This window comes from Panthera uncia (genome assembly GCF_023721935.1).
Source record: "Panthera uncia isolate 11264 chromosome B2 unlocalized genomic scaffold, Puncia_PCG_1.0 HiC_scaffold_24, whole genome shotgun sequence".
Taxonomy (NCBI): Eukaryota; Metazoa; Chordata; class Mammalia; order Carnivora; family Felidae; genus Panthera; species Panthera uncia.
The window spans coordinates 41860870-41888626 of record NW_026057580.1 but is presented as its reverse complement, the minus strand read 5'-3'; the positions used below and the strand labels follow the sequence as shown (position 1 = coordinate 41888626).

General features: G+C 37.9%; 1 protein-coding gene across 5 annotated transcripts in view; it reads right to left on the bottom strand.

Moving 5' to 3' along the window:
• BCKDHB (branched chain keto acid dehydrogenase E1 subunit beta) overlaps window positions 1-27757 on the bottom strand; it is a 203337-nt gene that overhangs the window by 147459 nt on the left and 28121 nt on the right. For all 5 annotated transcript variants that reach the window (XR_007462762.1, XR_007462764.1, XR_007462763.1 and 2 more), the window contains exons 4-6: window positions 6701-6834; window positions 6305-6460; window positions 3609-3717 (exon numbers count right to left, since the gene is read on the bottom strand). Coding sequence is in view for 2 of the 5 variants with exons in the window: in XM_049653936.1 (XP_049509893.1) it covers window positions 3609-3717; window positions 6305-6460; window positions 6701-6834 (399 nt within the window). In the remaining 3 variants the exon portion in view is untranslated. The remainder of the gene's footprint in view (window positions 1-3608; window positions 3718-6304; window positions 6461-6700; window positions 6835-27757) is intronic.

Genomic DNA, 27757 nt, shown 5'->3' with positions numbered 1-27757 from the left:
ATAGAAGATAAGGTTTTCCACCTAGAAAGTCTAAGATACTTAACTAAAATATTACCAGGGAATTGGGAATGGTCTCCAAATGGAATACTAACCTACAAAATCAATACCTTTTCTATATACCAGTAATAAAAACCTATTGGAAATATGTAATGGAAAAAAATATCCCAACCATACAGGCAAAAAAGACCCTAAGCATCTCAAAATAACTCTAACAACAAAGGTGTCAAACCTAATTACAATATCTACACAATTTATCAGTGGACACAAAAGTTAGAATAAATAGAGATAACGTGTTCTTGGAAAAGAAGAATCATTACACTGAAGATGCAAAAAGAAGAAATAGAATGCTTTAATGTTTTCTGCTTACTTAAACAAAGACTTTAAAACTAAAAATATAATTAAAAGACTAAAAACTAAAACTATAATTTAGAAATAACAGGTTAAACGCTGCTCTCAATGACATCTAGTCTGTGGGCACAGATACTATGATGACATTTCCAAGAGGGTAACAAACTGTTGAGACCAGTTATTTCAAGATGAACTTCTAACAAAGAAGACTAACATTTTTCATGATGACAGAATACAGAAAAAAGATGTCTTAAAAAAATACAAGAACAAGCAAAATTCTGATATACAAGAGAATAAAAATGCAAGACTTTTATTCTTAGTATTCTCAAGTTAAATGTCCTAGCAAACATTTCCAGCTTTCATTCTTAGCTTTCAGGCCATAAACAGGTAAACTGTTTGTCTCCCCACAGGACCTGTGTCAATATACGTTATCCTTCTAGTTTTTCCACTGCATTTAGAGACGTGCAGTGTCTGGCTTTAATCATTTATTACTCAGGGCTTAATCAATGAATATATGAGACTTTTCAAAGACAAGAATGGAATTAAGAAACATAGGTTTTATAATTTAAACAATAAAGAACATAGGCTTGTAATTTCTTCCTTCTATGCATGCGCATGTGTGTGTGTTTGTGTGTATACAACATATATGCATATAAATAAAAGAGATGTTTACTTCAACATGGTTTAGAATAAGCACAATTTACAAATAACTCAAAGTTCCATAATAGGAGAAAGAATAAAATTCCTTTGAGTGTGCCATAATTTATGAACTAAAAATCAGCTAAATCATTGAAATTGTATACACTGAAATATATCCAAAATAAATTACCATATTGGTAAGTAAAGCAAATTACAGAATAGTTATAATATGTTATTTTTATTATATGTTTATATATGCTCTATACATTCACAGATTTGTATAAATGTAAACACATGGAAAAAGACTCAAAAAGTAAGTTACAGAACAATGTCTATAGTATGATCTTATATAACTGTTTATATGTAAATGTGTTCTATAAATTCACATATGCATGCAATTAAAAATGCACACAAAAATGTCTGAGAAAAGCTGTTGGGGGTAGGGAAAAGGAACTTTCACTTTCTGTTGATGCTTGAAATTTTTACAGAAGACATTAATTTTATAACTTGCATTTCTAATAAGCTCCCAGGATGCTTATGCTGCTGACCCAAGGATCAACTCTAGAGAACATCCATATAAAGATTTTGATGGCTAGCTTTTTTCCTCGCCTACTCTCTTCTGCAGAGAAGTTCTGTAGCTGTGAAAGAACTTGTGTTTTTCTGTTTACTGAGCCCCTAGAGGTCAAGAAAAGATTCAGAGTTCAAGTCCTTGAAATGGCACATAATCAATCACTGGGAAACTTCTGAAAAACTTTTGAGCCCCATTCCTCATCAGGGTCTTTCATAATCTCTTCTAGGGCCCAGGCCAAAAAAAAAAATTTCTCAAGCTCTTTCTCTTAGCTGGAATCCTGTCACATTAAACATTTCCCTTACGAATCTTGGTTTCAAAATTTGCAGCAAAATGAATATTACTTTTCCAAGTTTCTTATTCACTCCATTCATTAAATATGTACTGAAAAAATCTGCATTCGTTGATTGGCTTGAACAGTTGGTTGGCCTTACAAGTATAATACCCATAGAGTATCCACAGTAATCAGCAATCAAAGAGTTATTCAGTGTGATGCCATCAGTGTTTTCCTATCCACCTCAAGACTTTAAATTCTTATGCTATTTTTAATTCCATAATGAGATATAGATCACAACAGAGTTCCTAAAAACCGAAAAGATTCCATTTAAAATATGTTTACCTTAAGAGCACTGGAACTCTGAAACATTTCCAGTGAAAGTATAAAATGACATGACCACTTTGAAAAACTCTTCAGTAGATTCTTACAAAGTTAAATCTACATCTACCTTGTGACACACCAATTTCATTCCTGGTGTATTACCCAATACACCAGGGTGTCTGGGTATACTCATACCCATGAGTATGACTCATTTACATGAGCCCTCAAAACGTGTAACTTATCTCTGGGGACAGAATCAGCAACTGGCTAAGTTTGGTGCAAAGAGAATAGATTGGCAAGGAAGAGGCAGAAGGAGCTTCCTAGAGTAATGAAACTTTTCTAGATTTTGTTTTCACAATCTTTACCTGGATTTCTAAGACTGTCAAAAAATCTACCAAACTGAACACTTAATATCTGTGTACTTTATTGTATGCAAATCATATCACGATAAAAAATGTTAGGCCTAACTATTCAAGAAAAAGAAATATTTGCCAAAGCAATGTCCTTTGAATTCAAAATAAAATATACCTCTTTGTCATTTGCTTAAGATCAGGTTTAAAAAAGTAAAGCTGGTAACTGGGTCTTTGTCATTTGCTTACAGTTAGGTTTAAAAATATATACTTTAGGGGCGCCTGGGTGGCTCAGTCGGTTGAGCGTCCGACTTCGGCTCAGGTCATGGTCTTACACTTCGTGAGTTCGAGCCCCAAGTTGGGCTCTGTGCTGACAGCTCAGAGCCTGGAGCCTGCTTCACATTCTGTGTCTCCCTCTCTTTCTGCCCCTTCCCTGCTCATGCTGTGTCTCTCTCTGTCTCAAAAATAAACATTAAAAAAATAAATAAATAAAAAATAAAAAAAATAAAAATATATACTTTAGACAGAATAGTTTGATATTTAAAATTTCCATTATAGCTGATAAGTAATTTCCATTATAGCTGACAGATGAGTGTTTACAGGATTATGATTTTGAACTTAAGGAAATGTAACTGAACATCTCAGTTTGCCTTAGACAGTCATTCCAGTGTTGACCTGATGTCACAGCATTAACAGTGCCCCTTTCACTACCAAATGTATTCTGATTTAGATAAAGACCTATAAAGACACTTTAGCTGGAAAGATATTAGATATTATTTGGCACAATGCGCTCATTCACTTTTCCATTCAACCTACATTTACTAGGCATCTACTATGTACCTAAATAAGTCCCTATATTCTTACTAACATTTCACATTGCTTCTTTGTTTCCACAATCAAAACATAAAACAGCTAGATGGATTTTCCCTAAAGTTAAAATAAAATATACAGTGAAAGACAAACTAAGTATAGAAGAGAGCAATCAGAACCTTCTATAAATAAGGAAAATATAAATCAAGCTTATAAAAAAGTTATAGTTTTTTTGAGCTAAGTAAAACAAAATACATAAAGATATTCACAACTATCAAATAAAGGAAACCTTTACCTGCTGCCCTGTAAAGTATTTTAGGTTCAAAAAATATACAAGGATTTTTATCCTCTATGCATGACAAAAGAAGTCCTTTGGCCTGGAAAGGGCTTCTGGGTACAACCACCTGCAAAAACAGATTTTTTAAAGACAATTTCAGTACAAAATGTAGCCCAGTAAACTCACTTATAAAGGGTTGATATTTCGGCAACTAATTGTTACTAATTATAGAAATCTTGTATTTTTAGCCTAATTCCCACTTATTATAAATTTTACATGTTGTCCCACCCCAAAAAAATTCCACCTGTTAAATGAGTATTTATCAGATGTTCACCATATTCTGGTAACTAAGATATTGTTCTTCTCTTAAAAATCTAAATTTGCAGGGCACCTGGGTGGCTCAGTCGGTTAAGCATCCGAATTTGGGCTCAGGTCATGATCTCACAGTTCATGAGCTGGAGCCCCGTGCTGGGCTCTGTGCTAACAGCTCAGAGCCTGAAGCCTGCTTTGGATTCTGAATCTCCCTCTCTCTCTGCCCCTCCCTGGCTCAGGCTCTGTCTCTCTCTCTCTCTCAAAAATAAATACTAAAAAAAATTTTTTTTAAAAAGCTAAACTTGCAGACACATAATAAAAGGAAGCTGCAAGAAGCAAAGTAGTCAGTATCTTCTAATACTCTGCTGATACTTTCAAGTGTAACTCTTCTCTAATTTTAATATATGAAAATCTCCTCCTTTTCCATGAATAATAGGGTCTTCATTTCCTAAGTGGAAAATAATCCACTGAACTTTATGATCTGGGCAATTGAATGTCCAGTTACATTGCAAAGCTGAAAGAAAAGTGTGGATACTGCCCACTTCCAGTCGAGAGGAAAGGGCTCCAGGATCTTCTTGAGAAGGACTTTGACAAGGAAGAAGATGATACCAGCAGGTGGCACATGTGTTAAATGGGCCAAGCACTCAATGTGGATACTACTGTTCATAGCAACCCATGAGGAGGCTGCTATTATTTTCCTCAATTTAGAAAGAGAGAGACAAAGGATTAAAAGAAAGACCAAATAATCTGCTCAAAGTTATACTCTTTGCTACCCCAGGGATTCTCCCACAGTTTTGAAACCAGAGCCTGAGGTCTTACTACACCACTTTGTCCCCAATCACAAACTTATGTCTAGTTTTTAATGACTGTTCAACAACTGCATAAATACCAGTGTTACAGAGGAAGAGTTATTAAAAGAAATCTGAATTTATCTCAAAGACTCAATTAAGATTCCTTGAAACAAACTACATTTGGCTTTCAGAATCAATTTTACACTATTTTCAATAGAAGGATTCTGATTTGAAAAACTAGCACAGGGGCGCCTGGGTGGCTCAATGATCTCACAGTTTGTGAGATGAAGCCCCATGTCGGGCTCTGCGCTGACAATGTGGAGCCTGCTTGGGATTCTGTCTCTCTCCCTCTCTCTCTCTCTCTCTCAAAAAAATGAACATTTTAAAAGATAGCACAAATCTCACTATTTTCTGTAAAACAGAACACATTGCTTACCATAATACACAATGTCTTTATGTTCCTACTTTAGTTTCTCTTCATCTGCTTTCTTCATGTGTTTTTAGCATTTTGTACTGTTTTCATTTGGTATTAAAAAGAAAAGAGAAAAGAGGGAAGCAAAGAAAGTAGGGATTGAGAAACAAAAATCTATTCTAAAAAATGCTGGGTAAGCATTTAAACTATAAATGTGAATGAATGTTCAGCTCGAGCACAAAAATACCTGTTACTTCAAATGTGGCTTCTGTCCCAACCTACCACTTCTAGCTTACATTGAAAAATTATGCAACCTCTACTCAATTGAAAAAACAAAAACAAAAAAAAAAACCTTTGTGACTTTGCTCTGGTAGAAAAAATAAAAATAAAACAGACACATGTTTACAACCAATTCATGTTATCAAACTCACACACAGCCCTAGGTAGATATAGGAGTTTCTATCATGATTCCCTGGAAAGCTCTTGCAAACAGAAATCGAAAAGATCATGGAAAAAATTACGACATACTGGGGCACCTGGGTGGCTCAGGTCATGTATTCACGATTTGTGAGTTCGACCCCCACATTGGGCTCTGGGCTGTCAGCGCATAAAGCCTGCTCGGTATTCTATCTCCCTCTCTCTCTGCCCCTCCCCCACTTGCTCTTTCTATCTCTCTCAAAATAAATAAAAATAAACTTAAAGAAAAGAAGAGAGAGATGCTTCAACCTTGTTTGATCAAGTATTACCTTACCTGGACTGGAAAACACATCTGGATAATAAAGGTTTTTTCTTAGAATGAAGCAAAAGTCCTATCCCTCTGACTTTCAGGCAAATATGCATGCACTAAACAGATTTATTAAAATTAACCCAGAATCCCTTAAGTGAGAAAGGCCCATTAGAAAGAAACAGAGCTTTGAAAGAGGGGGAGGATAAACCAACTATGTTCATGGTGTTATTCTTTGAAGTCTGTGAAATTAATGTCAGGGTTAAGCCAGTGCTACTTCAATAAGAATATTCCATAAACCTGGGAATTGGGTAGCTGATCTAAAATAAATACTCTCTTTCTAAAAATAAAACAAAAATTCACATAAATTCCATAAATCCTGTTTGCTTTCCTCTAGATAAGCACATTAGTTAATGGAATGAACCAAAATGGAACTATCCAACAGAGATCAAATGTAGCACACAAATGAGGATACCTTGATTCCTGGGCAGTGAGCAAAAAAGGCTTCAGGACTCTGAGAATGATAAAGAGCCCCATGGCCGACGCAGCCCCAAGGGGCCCGGATGGTGAGGCTTCCACAATTAAAAAGATCTCCAGAGCGATAGCGGTACTTGGCAGCTTCATTAACAATCTGAGGGGGGAAGAGAGGAAGGACGGGTCATGAGGAGTCCTTTATTCCCATCCATATCCTTAACCATTTTATCAGATCTTTAAATATATACCCATAACAAAATAACTTGTAACACATTAGCTCTAAGACAACAACAAAAAAATTCCCAAGATTAGAGGTGGGAAAGTGGAGGCAAAACTTCAATACTTCCCGAACTCTGTCTAGGAAATGTTCAATTATAGTAAAATGAAATCCTCCCACCTGATCAAAAGCAGGGAAAATGTAATCTGCAAACTGAATTTCCGCAATGGCAGTAGCCCCAGTGACTGCAATCCCAATTCCAAATCCAACGATTCCTTGTTCACACAATGGGGTGTTGAAAACTCTATCTTTTCCTAATAAAAAGAGTATGACAAATGAGAGTAATGTAATACACAATACAAGTGAAAATTCAGGGAGTAAATGGTGATGGAGAAAAAAAGCATAGAATAGGTGAAGGAAGTAGAAAATAACTACCAGGTGCCTAGATGACCCTGTCGTTAGGCACTGACTTTCTGACTTTGGATCAGGTCATGATCTCACACTTTGTGAGCTCAAGCCTCCCATTGCATGAGCCCAAGCCCCACCTAGAGTAAAAACACTAGACACACTGTATCAGGTGCACCCCACTTCTCTCTCCCTCTCTCTCTTTCTCTCTCTCTCTCTCTCTCTGTCTGCCCCTTGCTCACTTGCACCTTCAAAGAAAGAAAGAAAGAAAGAAAGAAAGAAAGAAAGAAAGAAAGAGGAGGGAGAGAGGGAAGGAGGGAGGGAGGAAGGAAGGAAGGAAGGAGAGAGAGAGAGATGCCTGGGTGGGTCATGACTTTGGCTCATGTCATGATCTTGCGGTCTGTGGGTTCAAGCCCCACATTGGGCCCTGCGCTGACAGTTTGGAGCGTGGAGCCTGCTTCAGATTCTATGTCTCTGTCTCTCTCTGCCCCTCCGCTGCTCATGCTTTGTCTCTCTCAAAAATAAATAAATGTTAAAAAAATATTAGAAAGAAAAAAAGAAAAAAGAAAAGAGAGAAAAGAACTAGCATGATGGCTAGTTTAAATGAAAACATAATTATATTAACCATAAGTAATCTTAGTGTTTCACTTGAAAGAAAGGTTGTCACTCTGGGACAAAAGAAAGCAAAACCTAACTACTTAAAAGAAAACACTGAAACAATACAGGTAACAGAAAAGTCCTAAGTAAAAAGGAAGAAAGAAAACAAACAATGAATATCCTAACCAAACAAGTTGGTGTCACCACAGAAATCACAGACAAAGTAGTCTTAAAGGGAAAAGGCATTACCAGAGATAAAGCCAGAAAATTCATACTATTAAAGGGGTCAAGTCACAAGGAGGACGTAATTCTAAAGTTATACTCATGAAACAACATGGGCTCCAAATAAATAGGGAAAACTAACAGAATGAAAAGGAAAAATAGATAAATTCCCACTATGGCTGGAGATAGTACTGTATCCATCTCAGTAACGGACAGAAAAAGCCACCAAAATATAAGGCAGGACTAGGTAAGATTTGAATACAATTAGCAAATACGACCTGACATGAACAGGACACTGCACCTGACAGCCAAGAATACAAACCCTTTCTGAGTGAGCAGAACACTGACATTCATTGACCATAAACTGGGTTATAAATCCAACCTCAAGAAACTTTGAAGAAAATCATACAGGGTGTGTTCCCTGAGCATGATGACATTAAGCTGGAAGTCAATAACAGAAAGAAATAGAAAATCCTATGTTAGAAAAAAAGTTTAAATATGTGTAAGTATTTGTGGCTCAAAGAAGAAATTATAAGGAAATTATAAAGTATTTTGAAATGAATGATAAAAACTATGTATCAACTCATTGAGGTTCTGAATTCAATAATGGTAGAGTAGCTTTTTTAAGTTTATTTATTTATTTTGAGAGAAAGAGAGAGAGAGAGAGAGAGACAGAGAATGCACTCAAGTGGGGGAGGGACAGAGAGACAGGGAAAGAGAGAATCCTGAGCAGGTTCCACACTGCCGAACCCAATGCAGGGCTTGAACCCACGAACCGTGAGATCATGACCTGAGCTGAAACCAAGAGTCAGACACTTAACCAACTGAGCCACCCAGGAGCCCCTAGAGTAGCTTTTTTCAGACTAATCCTCCCACATATATTATAAACTCTGGACAACATATAACAACTACTTAAAGGCATTGGAGAGCCAAAAAGCAGGCCTACACCAAAGAGGGCTTAACCTTTGAAAGAAAGGAAGAGCAGTGGACAAACAACATTTATAAGGCTTGTCCCCTGAGGAGATTCCCCATTCTCTGTGACAGGGGACTACCAGAATTCAGACAAGACAGACTCAGTCTTTATTATCTCGAGATATCCGAGAACTGGGTCCAGGGCCACCACTGGCAGAACATTGAGGGACTAAGCCTCTACAAGAAGAACACTACATAGGAGCACCCCAAAGTCTGCACATAAACTCCGCTCAAATCTTTGGCTGACCTCTATGGCTGCAGAAGACTCCAAGAGTCCAGCAGATAACAGCTGGAAGTGCAAAGAGGTGAGCAGAGATTTGCTCTACCCACTAAGGAGAACACAGAGTTTGGAGTTTGAGACTCTTCAAATTAAAAAGCTTGATAAACACTTCAGGCTTTCCATTGAAACCACAAGGTACATGTTGTTAGTGTTCAATTCTCCTTTGAAATTTCACTACCTCTTGGCCAATATCAGCATTTCATGAAAAATCCTCATTTCAGGGAGCTGGGTGGACACAAGTAATGACGAGTCTGGCCAGGTAACCCAAAGTTTGTGGACAGATAAGGGATTCATATTTCAGTTCTGTAATCGAGGGATACCAGTTCTTCCTGGTGCACAGAATTCACTCTCAGCTCAATCATGCCTTCTGAATATGAACCATGAAGAGGGCAGGTGTTGGAAAACGCCAGGCAGACACATCCTGTAGTTTCCACTCTGAAAGCAGCTGCAGAGACTTCAAAGCATGATTCATACTCATCACAATCTGTGACTATCTTCTGAAATTGTGACCTCTATCGCTCATCAGTTCCCTATTTGACTGAGAAAAGCTTGATCATTTCTGAAAATCTGTAATTCCATTGAACTAAGAACAATTCATTAGTAGAAAATGAACAAAGATTCCAGGTGCCTCCAGTGGAATCCACATCCCTGGAATAACTGAGCCACCTTAACCAGATGCAGTGTTCTTATTTACTCCCTGCTACTTCAAGTTCCCTGGATTCAGGTATTTTTCATCTCAGCAAATATAGCCTTTTTTTTTTTCTGCTAGAAGGTGGCAAAGTTGAGTTTCTCAGAACCATTACTCAAAAATATGCTTGGTCTGAGGAAACAGCTTAATTTAACAACAGCTACAATGATGTGAACTAAAATCTGTTCCTATTTTCTCCCAGAAAGGTAATGATTGAGGGTAAGAGCACAGAACACACATAAAATGCACAATACTGATGACTTCCTCTATGGGATAATGCAATTAACCTGATAAAAGGTTCATACACACAGTATCCCAATGGGTAAATTAATACATACAGGTATTGCACCATGAGCCAAGACAGATCTGATTTTCAGTTCTATCTCCACCAATTACTAAACTCTCTGTGGTCCAATTTCTTCTCTGTAATGGAAGAATCATGATACTAAAAAGATTAAAATAATTAACATACTTATTGAAACATTTATAAGTATTTAATATTGTAGGGACTCTATTCTAGATGCAGAGAATAAACAAACAAAATAGAACAACCCTATCCTTGTGTAACTTACATTCTAGTCAGAGGAAACAGACAAAAACAAAATAAATGAGTAAAACATATAGTGTATTAGATGAGAACAGTAAAGCAGGGAATAGGTAATTAGAAGTAGGAGGCAGGACTACTGTGATTTTAAATAGGAGGATCAGGGAGGCCCCACTGAGAAGTGACATATACAGGAAGAGCTGAAGGAATTGAGAAAGTGTACTGTGCATATACCTGAGGGAATAAAATGTTCTGGGCAAAGAGATTAGTAAATGCAAAGGCCCTGGGGTATGAGCATTTTTATTACATCAGCACAAAGGTAAGAAGTCCAGAGTGCCTGATCTGGAGTAAGAGAAATACTGGTAAGAGATGAAGCTGAAGAGTAGAGAGGGTGGGATGGGAGGTGGCACAGGGCAGACAGGGCCTTGTCGATCACTGTAGGCCCTCTTTTACCAGGACAGTGAGTGAATCAACAAGTAGATGAGGGAGACAGGAAGCCATTGAGCAAAATCATGCCATTCTCTCAACTGCATTCCATGTCTTTAGCTGGTATTTGGTGAATAGCTTCTAACAAGGCAAGAGGGACACAGCAAGTCTGATTACAGGATACTGCAATAATTCCAGTTGGGAGATGATGACACATAATTGCAGAAAAGGTATGAGACTGTATATAGTCTAAAGATAGAGTCAAAAGGATTTGCTGATGAAATGGATGTAGAGTATGAGTCAGAGAAAAATGCCAAGGATGATCTAAAGGCTTTTGGCCCAGGTCAAGCAACCTGAAGGAGAGAGTTGCCCTTAACTAAGAAAGGGCAAACTATGAAGTATGTTGGGATGAGATATCAGGAGTTCAGTTTTGGAGATGTTAAATTTAAGATGCCCTCAGACGTTAAGGCAAAGCTATCAAATAGACTGTTGGATACAGGAGTTGAAAGTCTTCAGCATAAAGATAGCACTAAAAACACAGGACTGGATGAGACTGCCAAGCAAATTTAAATGAGTACATAGAGGAAAGATCCAACATTAAAAAGACAAGAGATGAGAACTAATATAATCAAAATTGAAAAGAAAAAATAGCCACAGTTTAGAGGAAAACTAGGAGAATATGCTGGCTAGAAGCCTCTCCTAAGAAGTGAGAGTAATCAACTTGTGCTGTTTGTTACCAATTCAATGTGAAATGAGGGCTGAGAATTGTATGATATTGACATTAGCAGTATGTGCAAAGTAGGAGGGACAGAGAAAATAAAAACCTACATCCAGAGGGAGTGGGAGAAGAGAGATTGGAGACAATGAGCAATGATCATTATTTAGAGAAATTTTGCTGTAAAGAAAAACAAAGGAGTCATACATAACTAGCGGCACAAAAATATGGTATTAATAAAGGGAATTTTTTTGTAGGACAAAAAAAAGTATATTTGCAGGCAGATAAAAATGATAAGAAAGGAAGAAACAGTTGAGAAAATTAATGAAATGGAGAGACAGAAGAACAACTGGAACTATGTCTCTGATGGGAAGGAAGGGGTCTAGTATGGAGAAGTTAACAGGAACCCCTGCATTCAGTCAGGGTGCAAGAGGAAAGTGTATGGGCACTGACATAGGTACATGAACATGTGTTGGGGTAAGAGCTTGTCAAAGTTCTCTCTTCACTGCATCTACCTTCTTGGCAAAATATGAAACTATATTATTAGTAAAGAGTAAGGATGGGGGAGGCAGTGTTGAGGAGAGAAAGGTAGGAAATAGTCATCTGGGAAAATGGAGGAGTGAATGGACCAAGAACATGCAGCACAATGGGAGGTAGTGTAAGTATCCCCTGGAGAGTACTAGTCTGTAACTAAAAGTGACATCAGCTACAAGAGGACTTTTTTCCCCCAGCAACATTCTGTTTAAGATTGAGGGTTTATAGATTTTGGAACACTAACCCTTTATCAGATATGTAATTTGCAAATATTCTCTCCCATTCTGTTCATTGCCTTTTAGTTTTGTTGATTGTTTTCTTCCCTGTGCAGAAGGTTTTTATCTTGATGAGGTCCCAACAGTTCCTTTTGCTTTTGTTTCCCTTGCCTCTGGAGACATCTTTAGTAAGAACTTGCTTTGCCTAGGTCAAAGAAGTTGCTGCCTGTGTTCTCCTCCAGGATTTTGATGGTTTCCTTTCTCATATTCAGGTCTTTCATCCATTTTGAATTTATTTTTGTGTATGGTGTAAGAAAGTGGTCCAGTTTCATTCTTCTGCATGTTGCCGTCCAGTTTTCCCAACACCATTTGAAGAGACTGTCTTTTTTCCATTGGATATTCTTTTCTGCTTTGTCGAAGATTAGTTGGCCATATAGTTGTGGGTCCTTTTCTGGGTTTTCTATTTCATTCCACTGTCTTGATGACTACAGCTTTGTAATATAGCTTAAAATCTAGAATCGTAATGCCTTCAGTTTTGTTTTTCTTTCTCAGGATTACTTCAGCTATTTGGGGTCCTTTGTGGTTCCATACAAATTTTACTATTTGTTCTAGCTCTGTGAAAAATGCTAGTGGTATTTTGATAGGGATTGCATTGAATACATAGATTGCTCTGGGTAGCATAGACATTTTAACAATGTTTGTTCTTCCAATCCATGCTCTTTCATTTCTTTTTATTCTCTTCAATTTTCTTTCATAAGTGTTCTATAGTTTTCAGAATACAGACCTTTTACCTATTCAGTTAGGTTTATTCCTAGGTATCTTATGGTTTTTGGTGTTATTGCAAGTGGGATCAATTCCTTGATTCTTTTTCTTCCACTTCATTACTGGTGGATAAAGATGCAACAGATTTCTCCACATTGATTTTATATCCTGTAACTTTGCAGTACCCAAAATCTATAAAGAACTTACCAAATTCAACACCCAAAAAACAAACAACCCAGTTAAGAAATGGGCAGAAGACATGAACTGACACTTTTCCAAAGAAGACATCCAGATGGTTAACAGATGCATGAAAAGATGCTCAACATCACTCATCATTAGGGACAGACAAATCAACCACAATGAGATACCACCTCACACCAGTCAGAATGGCTAAAATTAACAACACAAGAAATAACAGGTGTTGGCGAGGATGTGGACAAAGGGGAACCCTCTTGCACTGCTGGTGGGAATGAAAACTGGTACAGCCACTCTGGAGAACAGTATGGAGGAGCCTCAAAAAATAGAGCTACCCTAAAATCCAGCAATTGCACTATTAGGTATTTACCCCAAGGATACAAAAATACAGATTTGAAGGGCTACATGCACCCCAATGTTTCAGCAGCATTATCAACAACAGCCAAACTATGGAGAGAGCCCAAGTGTCCATCAAATGATGAATGGATAAAAATGTGGTATATACATTCAATGGAATATTACTCAGCCACCAAATAGAATGAAATCTTGCTATTTGCCATGATATGGAAGGAGCTAGAATGTATTATGTTAAGGAAAATAAGTCAATCAGAGAAAGACAGATATCACATGATTTCACTCATATGTGGGATTTAAAAAACAAAGCAGATGAACACATGGGAAGTTGAGGGGAAGAGAAGAGAGGGAAACAAACCACAGGAGACTCTTAACAATTAGAGAACGAACTATGGCTTGTTGGAGGGAGGTGGATGGGGGAGGGGCTAGATGTGTGATGGGTATTAAGGAGGCACTTGATGGGATGAGCACTGAGTGTTGTATGTAAGTGATGAATCACTGAATTCTACCCCTGAACTCAATATCACACTGTATGTTAACTAAAATTTAAATAGATAGATAATTGAGGAGTTAGCTACAATTGGATTTTGTCAAGCAAATAATGACATGGAATTTAAACTAGGTATAAAGGGAAGAAAGGTCATCAGGAAAGTGAGATAAAGTGACAAGGTGGTAGAATACAGGGCTTTTAAGAATAAATAAGGTCAAAGGGTTATTGAATTACAGGTACTAGAAGCAGTGAGCTGGGGAGGTCAAAGTGGAAGTCTGAGTTGGAGATGCTTTAAACTGAGATCTTGGAGGGACCTCCGTTACTGCAGGTCAGGTCGTACATAGAATGGATAGCCCTGAAACACATGAAAATTTGAAATCTTTATCCAGATGATAAATAAAATCTAAGACCAGTTGCAATTCCTAACCCTCAAAGACAGCTTGCATCTAATGACACCATAGTTTCTAAGCTTAAGCAGAGCTGCAGGGAGGAGGCTTCATCAAAGTGCTGTCGATCAAGCTGAATAAATGTTCTGGTAGGTAGCCAGTGGCTTTGATTTCATAAGAAGGAAAAAACTATCCCTACTCTGAAAGTTCTTCAGTGCCCAACAAGCTTTGACTAGGTCAGAAAAAAAGGAAATACTATCTGAATTACTTCTTCCTAAACCTTAAATAACAGAGTAAAGTTCAATTAACATTTCAGATAAACTTACTGCTACAGATACTGCAGATACCTAGAAGAAAGGACATTCATACAACATGCCATCTTCTTCTTAAGTTTTGCTACCTGTGCTTAAATTTTAGGTTCTCTCTTTGTATAATTCCATGGTCTCGAGTCCACACAAACATGGGTCTAGTAGATTGCCAGACGTTTGACCGTTTAAATAACTGGCACATCAATATCTCATATGTTGACAAAAATCAGGGCATAAAGTTGTAGCACCACTTTATAATAGGTTTTTTCTTTTGTAAAGGGAACATGATTAAGAAGTTTCACATCACTGGCAGCACACCGAGACATTAAAGATACTGTCCACCACGTAATGTCGAATATCAAAAGAAAACCAGCAGATGGCTTTTCTAGCCAAAGAAACACAAGTAGACAGAACTGAGTCCACCAGTGAACCCTGCTCCCTACCACAACATTGAGGCCATAACTAGCGCAGAAACAGTGAGAAGAGTGCAAAGAAACAACGATTAGAAAAAAGCAGCACCAACCATGGGTTAAGGCGACAACCAATGACCTCCTGGGAGGTTACAGAAGTCATTGAGTACCTCCATCTGTTTAGTGCCCATTTTTTGGAACCCAGAACTAGTTTCAAATGAGCTTTCCTTGTGAACATAGTGGTCCTACAAGTTATTCAATCTACCTTGTGTAGAATTAAAATTTTTATTCCCATAAAACTTCTGAAAAGGCAGCTTTAAAACTGCCCATCTCTGAGCAACATGATTTCCTTAGGACACAAATCTGAATAGGTGAGAGTATTCTTCCAGAAAAGAGATCAACTCCATAAGGGAAACATGAGTCCCAGATTTCCTGAGCAAAAGGGTAAATAAGGACATGAAACATTCGTGACGAAGCTACAAAATAAACCAGAGGAAAAGCCATTATAGATACGATTTTGGACGGGGGTGGCAGGGGGCAAAGAGGGTAGATAACATATCGCAATAATTTCAGTCACAGACTTTCTGGAGTATGTTGTGATGTTACATTTTAAAGTTTGCTGATAAAGACTTTGATAAAGATGAAAAGCATTTACTTCAGGGTCAAGAAAAATAAAAAAGTTAATCTAGAAGATCACTGCTACCTCTTAAAATAAGTAGAAAAGTAAATAGAGTATTCCATTCACCAGAAAAACATTTAGAGAATAAACATGCAAACAAATTTTTAAAAAAGAAATACTAAGTAGAATGACTATACAATTCATGGTCCAAACTGTAATGTCTAGAAGTGTTATGGATACTAAAAATAATTATCAGATGTTAATTGATCTCAACAGGCCTAAACTGAGTAGTCTCAGGAAAAACAGAGCTGTTCTGAATAAACCAAGACTTATAGTCACTATTCTTAGAGTTAAGTAATATTATCATCCCTATAAAAATAAGGAAAATATAAAGCCAAGTGCTCACCTTAGCCATAAGTAATCTACCATGTATTAGCATCCTAAATTAGGAAATTCATGATTCAGAGCTGGAAAATTAAAAAATGAATTGAATAAGCCATTCTACCATCAAGGTAGTGGTCACAGTTTACTGTCCAGGGCAGCACTGTGATGCCTGCAGCCCAGCTCCCCAGGCATGGAGAACTTGTTGCCCTGCTTGCTGAGAATGCTGTGAGCCAACAGACATCAGTGGTCAGCCCTTATAGGGGCTGTATCAACTGTAATAAACTTTCTAGTTCGAGGTCATGCTCGGTGGCCACCATCCAATGATTAATAGGTGTGACAGTATAAAGGCCTGGTCATTTCAGCACAATCAGAAAAAATCGAAAGGGTCATCATGACTCTAGAGATCCCACAGGGTTTGCCAAGGTGGTCCTAGGACCTCTATCACTTCTGGACATCTCCCTCTGCCTCATCCTGCTTTGACTTGAAAGTAACACTATATTTATGGTTCCAGATGACTCCAGGTTCTAAGGTTTCCAGATTTAGGAAGTTCACCTGTATTTACAACGATCTTATAATGTTTTCCAAATGCCTCCAGGCAACAATGGGTAGAAAGGGCTGTTTGTGAGCCTTATCCTATAGATTCTACCTCTTTCTCAGAATACTCTTGGCAAAGAGATCTGAGTCATTATAATGGGTGAGAGGAAAATTAAAAGATGAAAGTCAATCAGGAGCAATTACATATGCTTAGTAAATGTTTACTGAGTGAACAGATGGAGGGATGAAATGCAAAAGTCCCTTTGTCATCGAGAAGTCTACAATTCTGGGAGCAGATCCAAAAATACCCACAGATTCGACAATCAGTTCCAAGGATTCAAAGACTAGATTAAAAGTTGTAAGGTCCTTTCCTGAGAACATAGACTGCTTCCTTCATCTTTGGACATTCAATAGTATCTAGCACAATGTCTTGAATTTACTAGTCATTGAATATTATTACTTGAATGAACAAGCTTAAAAGACCCATCATGGATGAGCACTGGGTGTTGTATGGAAACCAATTTGACAGTAAATTTCATATATTAAAAAGTAAAAAAAAATTAAAAAAAAAAAAAAAAAGACCCATCATGCTTGGGTTGAAAAGGCATTTAAGTCTGTGGCAATCAGAATGTGGTAATGTCCCACCAATTACTGAAGACACGTAGATATGACATCAAGGCAAAAAGAAATCTCGTTGAAATAGACATGTACTAAGTAACATATACATGAAATTTTTTCTTTTAATATACAATAGGAAAATGAGACCACAAGGAGGGACCACTCAAGCATAAAGATAAGAATTACACTCAATTATCTCTATCAAGTACCAGTTCTTAAACATGGCAACATCTAAAAAATATTTAAGTAGGTGAGTGAATGAAAAAGTGATCAAAATAATATTAAAATAAAAATGATAGCCCAAGTCAGGGGAAATTATAAAATCAGACTAGATCATAGTATCTTGAAAATCCAATTATCCACACACAAAATTAATGGCTTATTTACTTCATTGCCATATTTTAGTGGCCACATCTTAGAGAAATAAGTTTTGGAAATTGACAGAAAAGCAAAAGAGTTAATTTTAAGCAACTCGCCAAGACTCACAGGGGTAACATCTGGCTGAAGGTTAGCCATTATGATTATGATAAAATAACGGTCAACATCATAGACCAAGCTTTCTCAAACCAGTACTAGATGGACAACTTGGTTAAAAGAAACATTCGCTTGCACTCCTAATGTCAAGTTCAATCAGTTTTATTATGTTATTTTAATACATACAAAATTAAACTTAGTATTTATTGCTCCAATAAAGACAAAACAAATTTATAAATACAAAAACAACTACATAACCAATTAAATTCAGATTAACAGAAAAGACAGAGTGTAACAGACCATGGTTTCCTGCTAAAATCACAGTACCAATGTACTTTTAGATCTTTTTTTTTTTTTTTTACTGTAATCATTCTAATGGGGGAAACAATGCCTTTTCACTTAAAGTTACCCTACAAAATGGTATGTGTGACCTCATGGCTTTCTTTACTAGGTTAAGATAATCAGACTTACTAAATAAAACCACCCACAAGCATTCTTTGAATGATAATTTTAAGAAAGCTACTTCAGGAGAAAGTTGTTATCACAGTCATATCAAAATCAGCATTAAATGTGTAGCTATTCAATTATTGCTGGAATCAGGTGAAGAAAGTTCTTCAGTGTATAATTACTGATAAACTTACTGCTAGTGAACTATTGAAAGGTATGCATTAAAAAATGGAATCTGTGAAACTCATCTGACTCTAACTTGAATACGTTATCACTATGCTCCTGCGATAATGCAGAATAATCCACATCCTTTGGGTGTGGCATACAGGAATGCTCCTATCACTGCGTGTTATTTGAAGCTCAGTGAGAGCTTCATACACTTCAGACACCGTGAAGTAGTTCGACTTCACATGGCACAAACACAGCAATAAACACAAACCCCAATTTTATCATGTGGTAATACTTAACCAAGTATATGGCAGGTGTCTGGATGACCCAGAATGTGGTTTTTTGTTGTTGTTTTTTTTAACTATTATCACGGATATTAAAAACTCCCAAAATTTTAAAATCTCACTGACAATATGAAAACTCCCAGAATATCCATGGACTTACAGAGTTAGCTAGCAGCAGTTAGAGAAACAATATCCCAGGAATAGAATAATAGCAAATAATCAACTTTACTGTTCAATTTTAGAAAAAAAAATTCTGCTTGGAAATAAAACTGAAAAAAGTATTTTTAAAATAAATTACACATGGAGAGTGTGGCAACTGTTTAAAAACATTAGTATTAATAACCAAAAGTTGTTTTGCTTTTTTTTTTTTAACTTTGCATGGTTAACTGGAAAAAATAAGTCACATGGGGTAAGTTCATTTTTCATTTAAACAAAGATTCCTAGGGGCACCTGGGTGGCTCAGTCATTTGAGCATCAGACTTCAGCTCAGGTCATAATCTCAGGCCAGGGTTCAAGCCCCACATCAGGCTCTGTGCTAACAGCTCAGCTGACAGCTTTGGACTCTGTGTCTCCCTCTCTGCCCCTCCCTTGCTTGCGCTATCTCTCTCTGTCTCTCAAAAACTAAAACATTAAAAAAATTTAAACAAAGATTCCTAAATTAAAGAAAATATAGGGACACAACTATATTGTATCTATTAGGGGAAAATTCAAAGTTATACCTATAAGAAATTTCACAAGGGGTAAAACTATATTTTTTAAATAAAAAAAGAAAAACTAGGTAGAGAATCCACGAGAAAAATGTAATGATTATGTAAAAGTTGGGTAGAATAAGAACAAGCAGAATAACAAATTACAGAATCACAAAACCCTAGCACCATTGAGTACCTGCCCACCAGCCCCTCATTCTTCAAATGAGGAAACTTAGTCGATTTATGTGACTTGCCCAAGGACAACAGCCAGTAATGGGCAGTCTTGGTGTTCTAATTAAAGCCTGAGCCACTCTGCTAGAGAAACTTCTTTCCTAAATTGGTTCTATACTCAAATGCGAAAATGTACCAAAGTAGACCTTAATTATCTGGCACTACAGCCACAGATGCAAAATAGTTTTGAACATTTAATGTATATGTACTAAGTCTTTACAGGCTAAAATTCCCTCAAATGTTTTCCCAAAAAGTTTAAGCAAAAAAGACAGCTGGGTTAAGCCTTCAAATTACATGACTTAGTTTCTAACAGTGAAGTGAAAGAAAAAAAAACACCTTTAAAAGAAAACAGTAATTAAAAATTATCAAGGGGGTGCCTGGGTGGCTTAGTTGGTTAAGTGTCTGACTCTTGATTTCGGCTCAGGTCATGATCTCATGGTTCGTGGATTCGAGCCCCACATGGGGCTCTGCACTGACAGTGCGGAGCCTGCTTCGGGTTTCTCTGTCTCCCTCTCTCTGTCCCTCCCCCACTCTCTCTGTCTCTCTCAAAATAAATATGTAAACTTTAAAAATTATCATGAAAACAACTGAGAACTTAAGAACTTTTAAAAGGGCTGCTTTAAACTTTGAGTCAATAATTGTAGAGTAAGATAGCAATGTTACTCGGTATAAATGTATACATGTTTCTGTCTAGAAAGAGTAGTATAAAATCTCCAAACTGTGCATAAAAATAAGATTTTGAGTAAAGAATCAAGTGGTTTTTACACCATCCACTCTCAGGAAAAAGGGAGCAACTACATAGACACCAAGGGAATTTTAGAGAAAGTCCTCACATCAGTTCAGATTCACCTGCATGCCCAACTGACTGTATCAGTTTCATAGTTCAAATGATATTAATTATGATAAGAGTTAGTTCTAAAAATCTTTCATTGCATTCAACATTTCCAGCTTGCTATGTTCCCGAAGTTATGCATCAACTTTAAACAGATTTTTACTTTTTAATGAATAATAAAGAAATCTTAAAGGGTAAAACAAAAATGATTTTGATACTTGGAAATTGGATCTTCTTTTGTTTGCCAAGAAATTCAATTACAATTAGCAATTACCAGATGAGAGACGAGTATAAATATGGAACATTGGGATGAAATTATTTTAAGATGAACAAAGTGCTCAGCAGCATCATTTAGATGGGATACAACTGATTCATTAAAGATTTTAAGAGGTGGACCAAACTGAGGATAGAATAAGAATAAGATATCTCAAGCATACCCTCCTAAACAAGCCTGTTGGAGAAGTGTGGGAAGGGACAATATCAAGGCCTCCCGAATCCTCTTGACATCATCAGAGGCTTTAATTCTGACCCAGTAAAAGATAACTTGATAGGATTTGTTGTACCCAATGCAATATTTACACAAAATACGTACCTGACCATCTACAAGGCACTGTAGTTGGATACTACAAATGATTGAGATAAGCAAGATATCATTTAAACAACTACAAACGTTTAAACACTCGAAAAACTTATGTAACAAGGACAGAAGTCAACTGGAAATAACTATGACACAGGAAATAATATAAAAATAAAATACTATTACAAGAGAGGGGGAAGTGAAATTCTTTCGGAGAGATGGGCACAGAGGGATCATGCAACATTTCATGAAAGAGAAGGCATGCCATTGGCCACTCAAGAATGGGCCCCTTTTGAGGAAGAGGGGATAGTGACTGAAGGCACAGAGGTAGGGCATGAAGCTCAGAGTTTGGGAAATGAACCAAGGAAGCTGAAGCATAAAGGGATTAGAGGCATTTGTGGGAGATGAAGGTGGAAAGGTTTGCTGTGTGTATGCAAGTCAGCAGTAGTTAAAGGGGTGGGTTTAGATGGGACTCCACTTTCTGGTTGTGTCAGTTTAGACTGTGCTTCAGTTTGTTCACTCATATCCTCAAATGACAATAAAAATAATGAACCTGCCTAGAACTGGGGTTGATGTGAGGTGTAATAAGAGAAGCCATGTACAAGTTCTTTGCAAATCAGAAAGCATTATAAAAATGTGATTATTATCAGGATAATAGTAAATAAAAAGGGTTTGAGAACACCACACAATCAATGGGATTTAATGGTTGTTAGTTGGGAGGCTAAGGGTTGGCACTGAGAGGTACTGGGACCATATGAGGTCTTCAAGATCCCCAGACCATCAGGTGGAAGAACCCACTCAGCATTGCATCCTGCACACGTTCAACCCCAATCCATCACAGCTCGAAGAGGTGAGTGCACTTTGACCTCCACAGTCAGTACTCTGTTTATCTGGGGTGAAGAGTGGGTTAGGGAAGGAAGGTTAGCTTTGGTGACTGGCAATTCTAAACTAGGAACCAAATCTTGTTCCATTAGCAAGACCACAAACAGGTACAGCAGGAGGTCTATATGCATGCATCTTTATCCAAAGATCCCAAGGATTACCACTGAGCAGAAGGGGGTTATGAACAGGAGGCCTGGCTTCTGCTAACCTGCAAGAAACAACCCAGGGGTGAGAATATAGAGTTGGTGATCAAATCAACTCCTGAGTTGAGAAATGAATGAATGCTGCTGCTGCCATGTATCTGCAGAGGCCTGGAGACCACACAGGTCAAGGACTGGATCCCAGGGAGCCTAACGTCTTCCAGTGTGCTGCTTGGAAATGAGGGCCCCGTTGATCCCAACAGACCACGGTTCTATTTAAACAAGCACCCAGGGGTGCCTGACTGGCTCAGTCAGTTAAGCATCCAACTCCCAGTTTCAGCTCAGGTCATGATCTCACAGTTCGTGAGTCTGAGCCCTGCATCAGGCTCTGTGCTGGCAGTGTGGAGCCTGCTTGGTATTCTCTGTCTTCCTCACTATCTACCCCTCCCTCATGTGCACGCACAGTCTCTCTCTCTCAAAGTAAATAAACGCCATCCTCTTGGAAGCAATGGCATCTATATTACTCCCCTCAAGGGTACCTGAGCAAAGGCAACAACTGGTCCCTAAAAGGTGTGTTGTGTGCTTTCACTACATTTGAGTATGGCCCTTACAGCAGCATGGAACCAACTTAGCATTCTCAGAGCCCTGCACATCCTCAGGAACTGCCCAGCTCTGGCTTTGATGAGGACTATGGACCCAGGAAAGACGTATCATAACCAGTAATAAATCAACCACTGGCATTTTGACACCTGAACAGAAACTAAAATTTTGTTTTTGAGCATGATCAATGTGATTTAAAGAGATACAATTCTCACTTATGAAATCACCTTATCTTAAATGAAATTGAATTTAAATAAGTGTAATCTGAATGTTTGGGTTCTAGGAAATATGTACTATCACACTAAGCGTATGTTCAACTCTCCTTTAAGTGACAGTTTGGGGGGGGGGGGGGTGGGGGTGCCTGGGTGGCTTAGTCGGTTGAGCGTCTGACTTCGGCTCAGGTCATGATCTCACAGCTTGTGAGCTCGAGCCCGGCATTGGGCTCTTGTGCTGACAGCTCAGAGCCTGGAGCCTGCTTCTGCGTCTCCCTCTCTCTCTGCCCCTAACCCACTCGCATTCTGTCTCTGTCTCTCTCAAAAATAAATAAACATTAAAAAAAAAAAAATTTAAGTGACACTTGGAAAGAAAAACCACAAAAACCCATTTCAGTCAAATTGTTATTTAGTCTTAAAAAACAACAACAACCAAAACCCACAGTTTTATCATGTAAGAAAGATGAATACTGTGGCTCCTCTACCTTTTATTAAAATTAAGTTGACATGGTTATTGATGTGACTATAAATTTCTTAAGTGAAGCTATCTAAAAGTTAAGAGATGAAAGCTGGAGTTCAGGGAAATGTACACAAAAATATAATTTTTCAAATATATGTACACATAGCTGATGTTGAAAATGACTCCCAAAAAATGAATATAAGAAGTATTTCTGAATAAAGCTGTAATAACTTCACTTTGCTTGAATACAACCAAAGCTGTTTTTCCAGAAAGTCAAAAGAAATATCTTCGTCATCCTTGTGATACCAGCTGGAATTTAAGGGCAAGCCATCTAATTTTTTTTTTTTTTTTTTAGTCTTCATTCATTTATATGGAAATGAGATGTTTCCTAAAACATATCTGTACCCAGTACCTACGTCAACACTAAAGCTCAAAGCACACAAATTCCGCCAGCTGATTCCTGACTATAAGTGAAAACAGCATGCCAACATCGTCTAAAACCCATGTGCGTCATTCACCAAGGAGGACATTACCAAGCTGTCAACTTCAATTAACCTGCCTAGCTTTATAAATAGCCTAAACTTCCCTATCTAAATAGGTTGGTGCCCTTTTCTCAGAAGCAAAGGGAACAACATGACAAAGAAGCATGAAAAATAAATGAGCTTTCCCCTTTGTAAACAGGAGAAAGTTGACATTAAACCAATTCTAAGTCCAAATTGAAGAGCTATTAATAAAATAAAGCTCAAGAGAATCGAGAACCGGTTTTAACCAGAAAATAAACATTCACTATCAGCTCTTTTAAAAATATCTGTGAGTCTCACTGCTATAGAAACTAATTCAATATACGCACACAGGCAGAGATACACAGAGATACCGTAATTATGATCCTTAATATGGTCCCCAAAGTAACACAATTTAAAAGCCCCAAATGATTGATATTCAGTCAAAATTAAAGCCAGTTATTTTTGAAGTCATTCTCTTCTAAATATGAAATGTTTGATGATTTTTATAATTTACAGCATTACAATTTCTTATGCTAGTTCTAGATGTTTCTTCCTCTAAAATCAATCATACCCAACAAACCCTGCATCACTTCTATAATCTATTCACTTATGGAAAGCACTTTTCTAGTTCACACTCCAATGAGTAAATGAAAGCAGAATCAGAAAACAACAATGGAGGGGCGCCTGGGTGGCGCAGTCGGTTAAGCGTCTGACTTCAGCCAGGTCACGATCTCGCAGTCCGTGAGTTCGAGCCCCGCGTCAGGCTCTGGGCTGATGGCTCGGAGCCTGGAGCCTGTTTCCGATTCTGTGTCTCCCTCTCTCTCTGCCCCTCCCCCGTTCATGCTCTGTCTCTCTCTGTCCCAAAAATAAATAAAAAACGTTGAAAAAAAAAAATTAAAAAAAAAAAAAGAAAACAACAATGGAATTTATCAAAAGGCAAAAAATAACTGGTCCAGATCATTAATCAGGCTAGTGAATCCATTAGTCCATCTAACTAGTATCTACTGTGTAGAAAAACACGGTTCGTCACCATATTTATCTCAGGTAAAAATGTGTGAATTTATGTACGTACATGTGTATTTATACATACATGTGTCTTCTGGGTAATGCTTACCAAGCTTGCCATAAACAGGATAATGGAAAAGGGACATCTTACAATAAGGATGCTACTCAGCTCACTAAAATATCTAGAACAACCAAAAACTAGTCAGTCAAATAAAAGACTTCTGACCAAAAAACATTACAAAGTCCCCTTAGAGCCTCACTCGCAGCAGTATTAGAAAATTCCAGTAAAAGGCATTTGCTGGTATGCAATACTCTTACTGTGTCAGTTAAACGACTCACCACTTTATTCGCACTAGATCATGACAACTGGCTTCCCTTTTTTCCATTCATTCAAACAACTTCTGTGTCACTATTACGAGCATCACAAGAGATATGAAAATGAATTTTATGTACAAGTAAAATAGGGGTCAAAATAAACATGATGAGTTATGGATGCAGCACTAGATGGAAACCGATGAGAATAACTAAGAGAAATGACTTCTAGGTCGCGAAGGCTGTGAGGAAGATGTGCTAGGTCTGGTAGCATAAATCAGATTTGAAGCCCAGGGAAGACTTCCCCATGGGTACAACTGGCGAGCACTGTGGATGCAGCCAAGAATATGGGGGAGGGAAACTAATGTTGGAAAGAAAAGTCAAAGCCAAATCACTTAAGATCTTAAATGCTAAGCTAAGAACACTGGACTTTAGTACCAAACATGGGGAAAGTTTCAAGGAAGGATATAGTGTGATCAGAACTGCATTCTGGGAAAACTCACAGATGTACACAATATGAACTAGAGTAGGGAGGAGAGTGAGAACAAAGGCTCTTATGACAAATATTATAATCATTCAGATCAAAGGTACTAAGTGCGCATGAGCTATGCTAGGGACAGTAGTGAGAGAAAACCCAGGGTAAAGCCAACAGAACTTGACAATATCTAGTTTTAAATCTGAGTTCTTTTTTTTTTTTTTTTTAATGTTTATTTATTTTTGAGAGAGAGAAGAGTGTGAGTGGGGGAGGGACAGAGAGAGAGAGGGAGACACAGAATCTGAAGCAGGCTCCAGGCTCTGAGCTGCCAGCACAGAACCCAACATGGGGCTCGAACCCACAAGCCGTGAGACCATGACCTGAGCCAAAGTTGGCTGCTTAATCAACTGAGCCACCCAGGTGCCCCTTAAATCTGAGTTCTTTTGAAGATCCAGAAGCAGGATGCAAGAAGCAGATAGAGCTTGAAAGTCACTATACATAATAAAATGCAAGGAAAACAGTTTCCACATTGATCTAAAACTAATACGCACATATGCAAAAGGAGGAGTTTCACTTCAAATAAACTGGACACTTTTTAGTGTCAGATCTATTTCTAAACAAAAGGTCAGGAGGAAAGCCAGACAGTATCATGATGCATAACATGATGGAAGCCTTTAGTTTGGTCCAAACCAGATGTCCAGCTAAAATAAGCCATGATACACAGCATAGTCCAGGGCTTCAAAATTAAAGAACTCTAAATTCTATATGCTGGAACAGGATAATCGTTAGCTCCTCAAAGCCTCAGTAGTCTATTTCGGACCCCCCTTTGCCACGAAAATTTTCTTTAGGTCAGCAAGTCACCAATGGGCTCTTCACTGCATACCCAATCAACACTTCTCAGTCTATCTTTCATTCAATGTTTAACCCCTGCCAACAGCCCTAGGTCCTTTCCTTTCCATTTGTCCCAGCTTCCAAAGAATGGCAAGTCTCATCAGTTCTTCCCCGACTTCACTGCCCCCCTTCCTGACTTCATCTTCCCTCCACTGCCATACATTACATTCTCATTACCACTCAGATGCCACAGTTCTCAAACTGTGGTCTTCAGACCAGCCAGTAGCAGCACCATCTGGAAACCTGTTACATGTAAAAATTCTTGGGGAGCGCCTGGGTGGCTCAGTTGGTTAAGCATCCACTTCAGCTCAGGTCACGATCTCATGGTTCATGAGTTCAAGCCCTGCATCAGACTCTGCTGTCAGTGCAGAGCCTGCTTTGGATCCTCTGTCTCCCTAACTCTCTTCCCTTCCCCTGCTTATACTCTCTTTCTCTTTCAAAATTAAATAAATGTTAAAAAAATTTAAAAACAAAAGAAGTAAAAATTCTTGGGCCCTACTTGAGACCTACTGAGCCAGAAACTCTGGGGTAGGGCCCAGTAATCTGTGCTTAGGCAAGCCTTCCAGATGATTCGGATGCATGCTCAAGTTTAAGAACACCTGGGCTCCCTGACTTTAGTCTCACAGCTAGCTCCCCATGCTGTGGCCAGAGTCACCTTCTAAATTACCAGTTTAATTATGTCATTCGCCATTTTCTACAATAGTATTCAAATTATATGAACCCATTTTAAACAGAAAAAACTAAGACCTCAAATGTTAAATTAAATTCGTATTTTAATGTTATTTGAATTTGTGAACACATAATATAGTCTTATAAAACTAGCATTAATTCCTTATATTTACCAAGCATATGTCAGTATAATCATTTTTTTTTCAAAGAGAACACAAAACCAGAACATTAAACAATATTAACTGGCAATCAGGTTTTTCTGAAACTTAATCACAATGTCAGGTTTAATCACAGAAAGATGAAGTGGCAGGCCTGGTCATAACTGTGAAACCTTGAGGAAGTTACTTATCCTCTCTGTGCCTCAGTTTCCACATCTGCAAAATGGGATAATAGAATTTCATAGGATTGTGAGAATTAGATGAGTTAATATACATAAAGTTCCCAGGACAGCGTTGGCCACACAGAAAGCATCTTAAGAGTTTGTTGCTGGTGCACCTGGGTGGCTCAGTTGGTTAAGCCTCTGACTCTTGATTTTGGCTCAGGTCATGATCTCACAGTTTGCGAGTTCGAGCCCCGCGTCGGGCTCTGTGCTGACTGCTCAGAGCCTGGAGCCTGCTTCAGATTCGGTGTCTCCCTCTCTCTCTGCCCCTCCCCTGCTCGCGCTCTGTCTCTCTCTCTCTCTCTCTCAAAAACAAATAAACATTAAAAAAAAAAAAGAATTGTTAAAA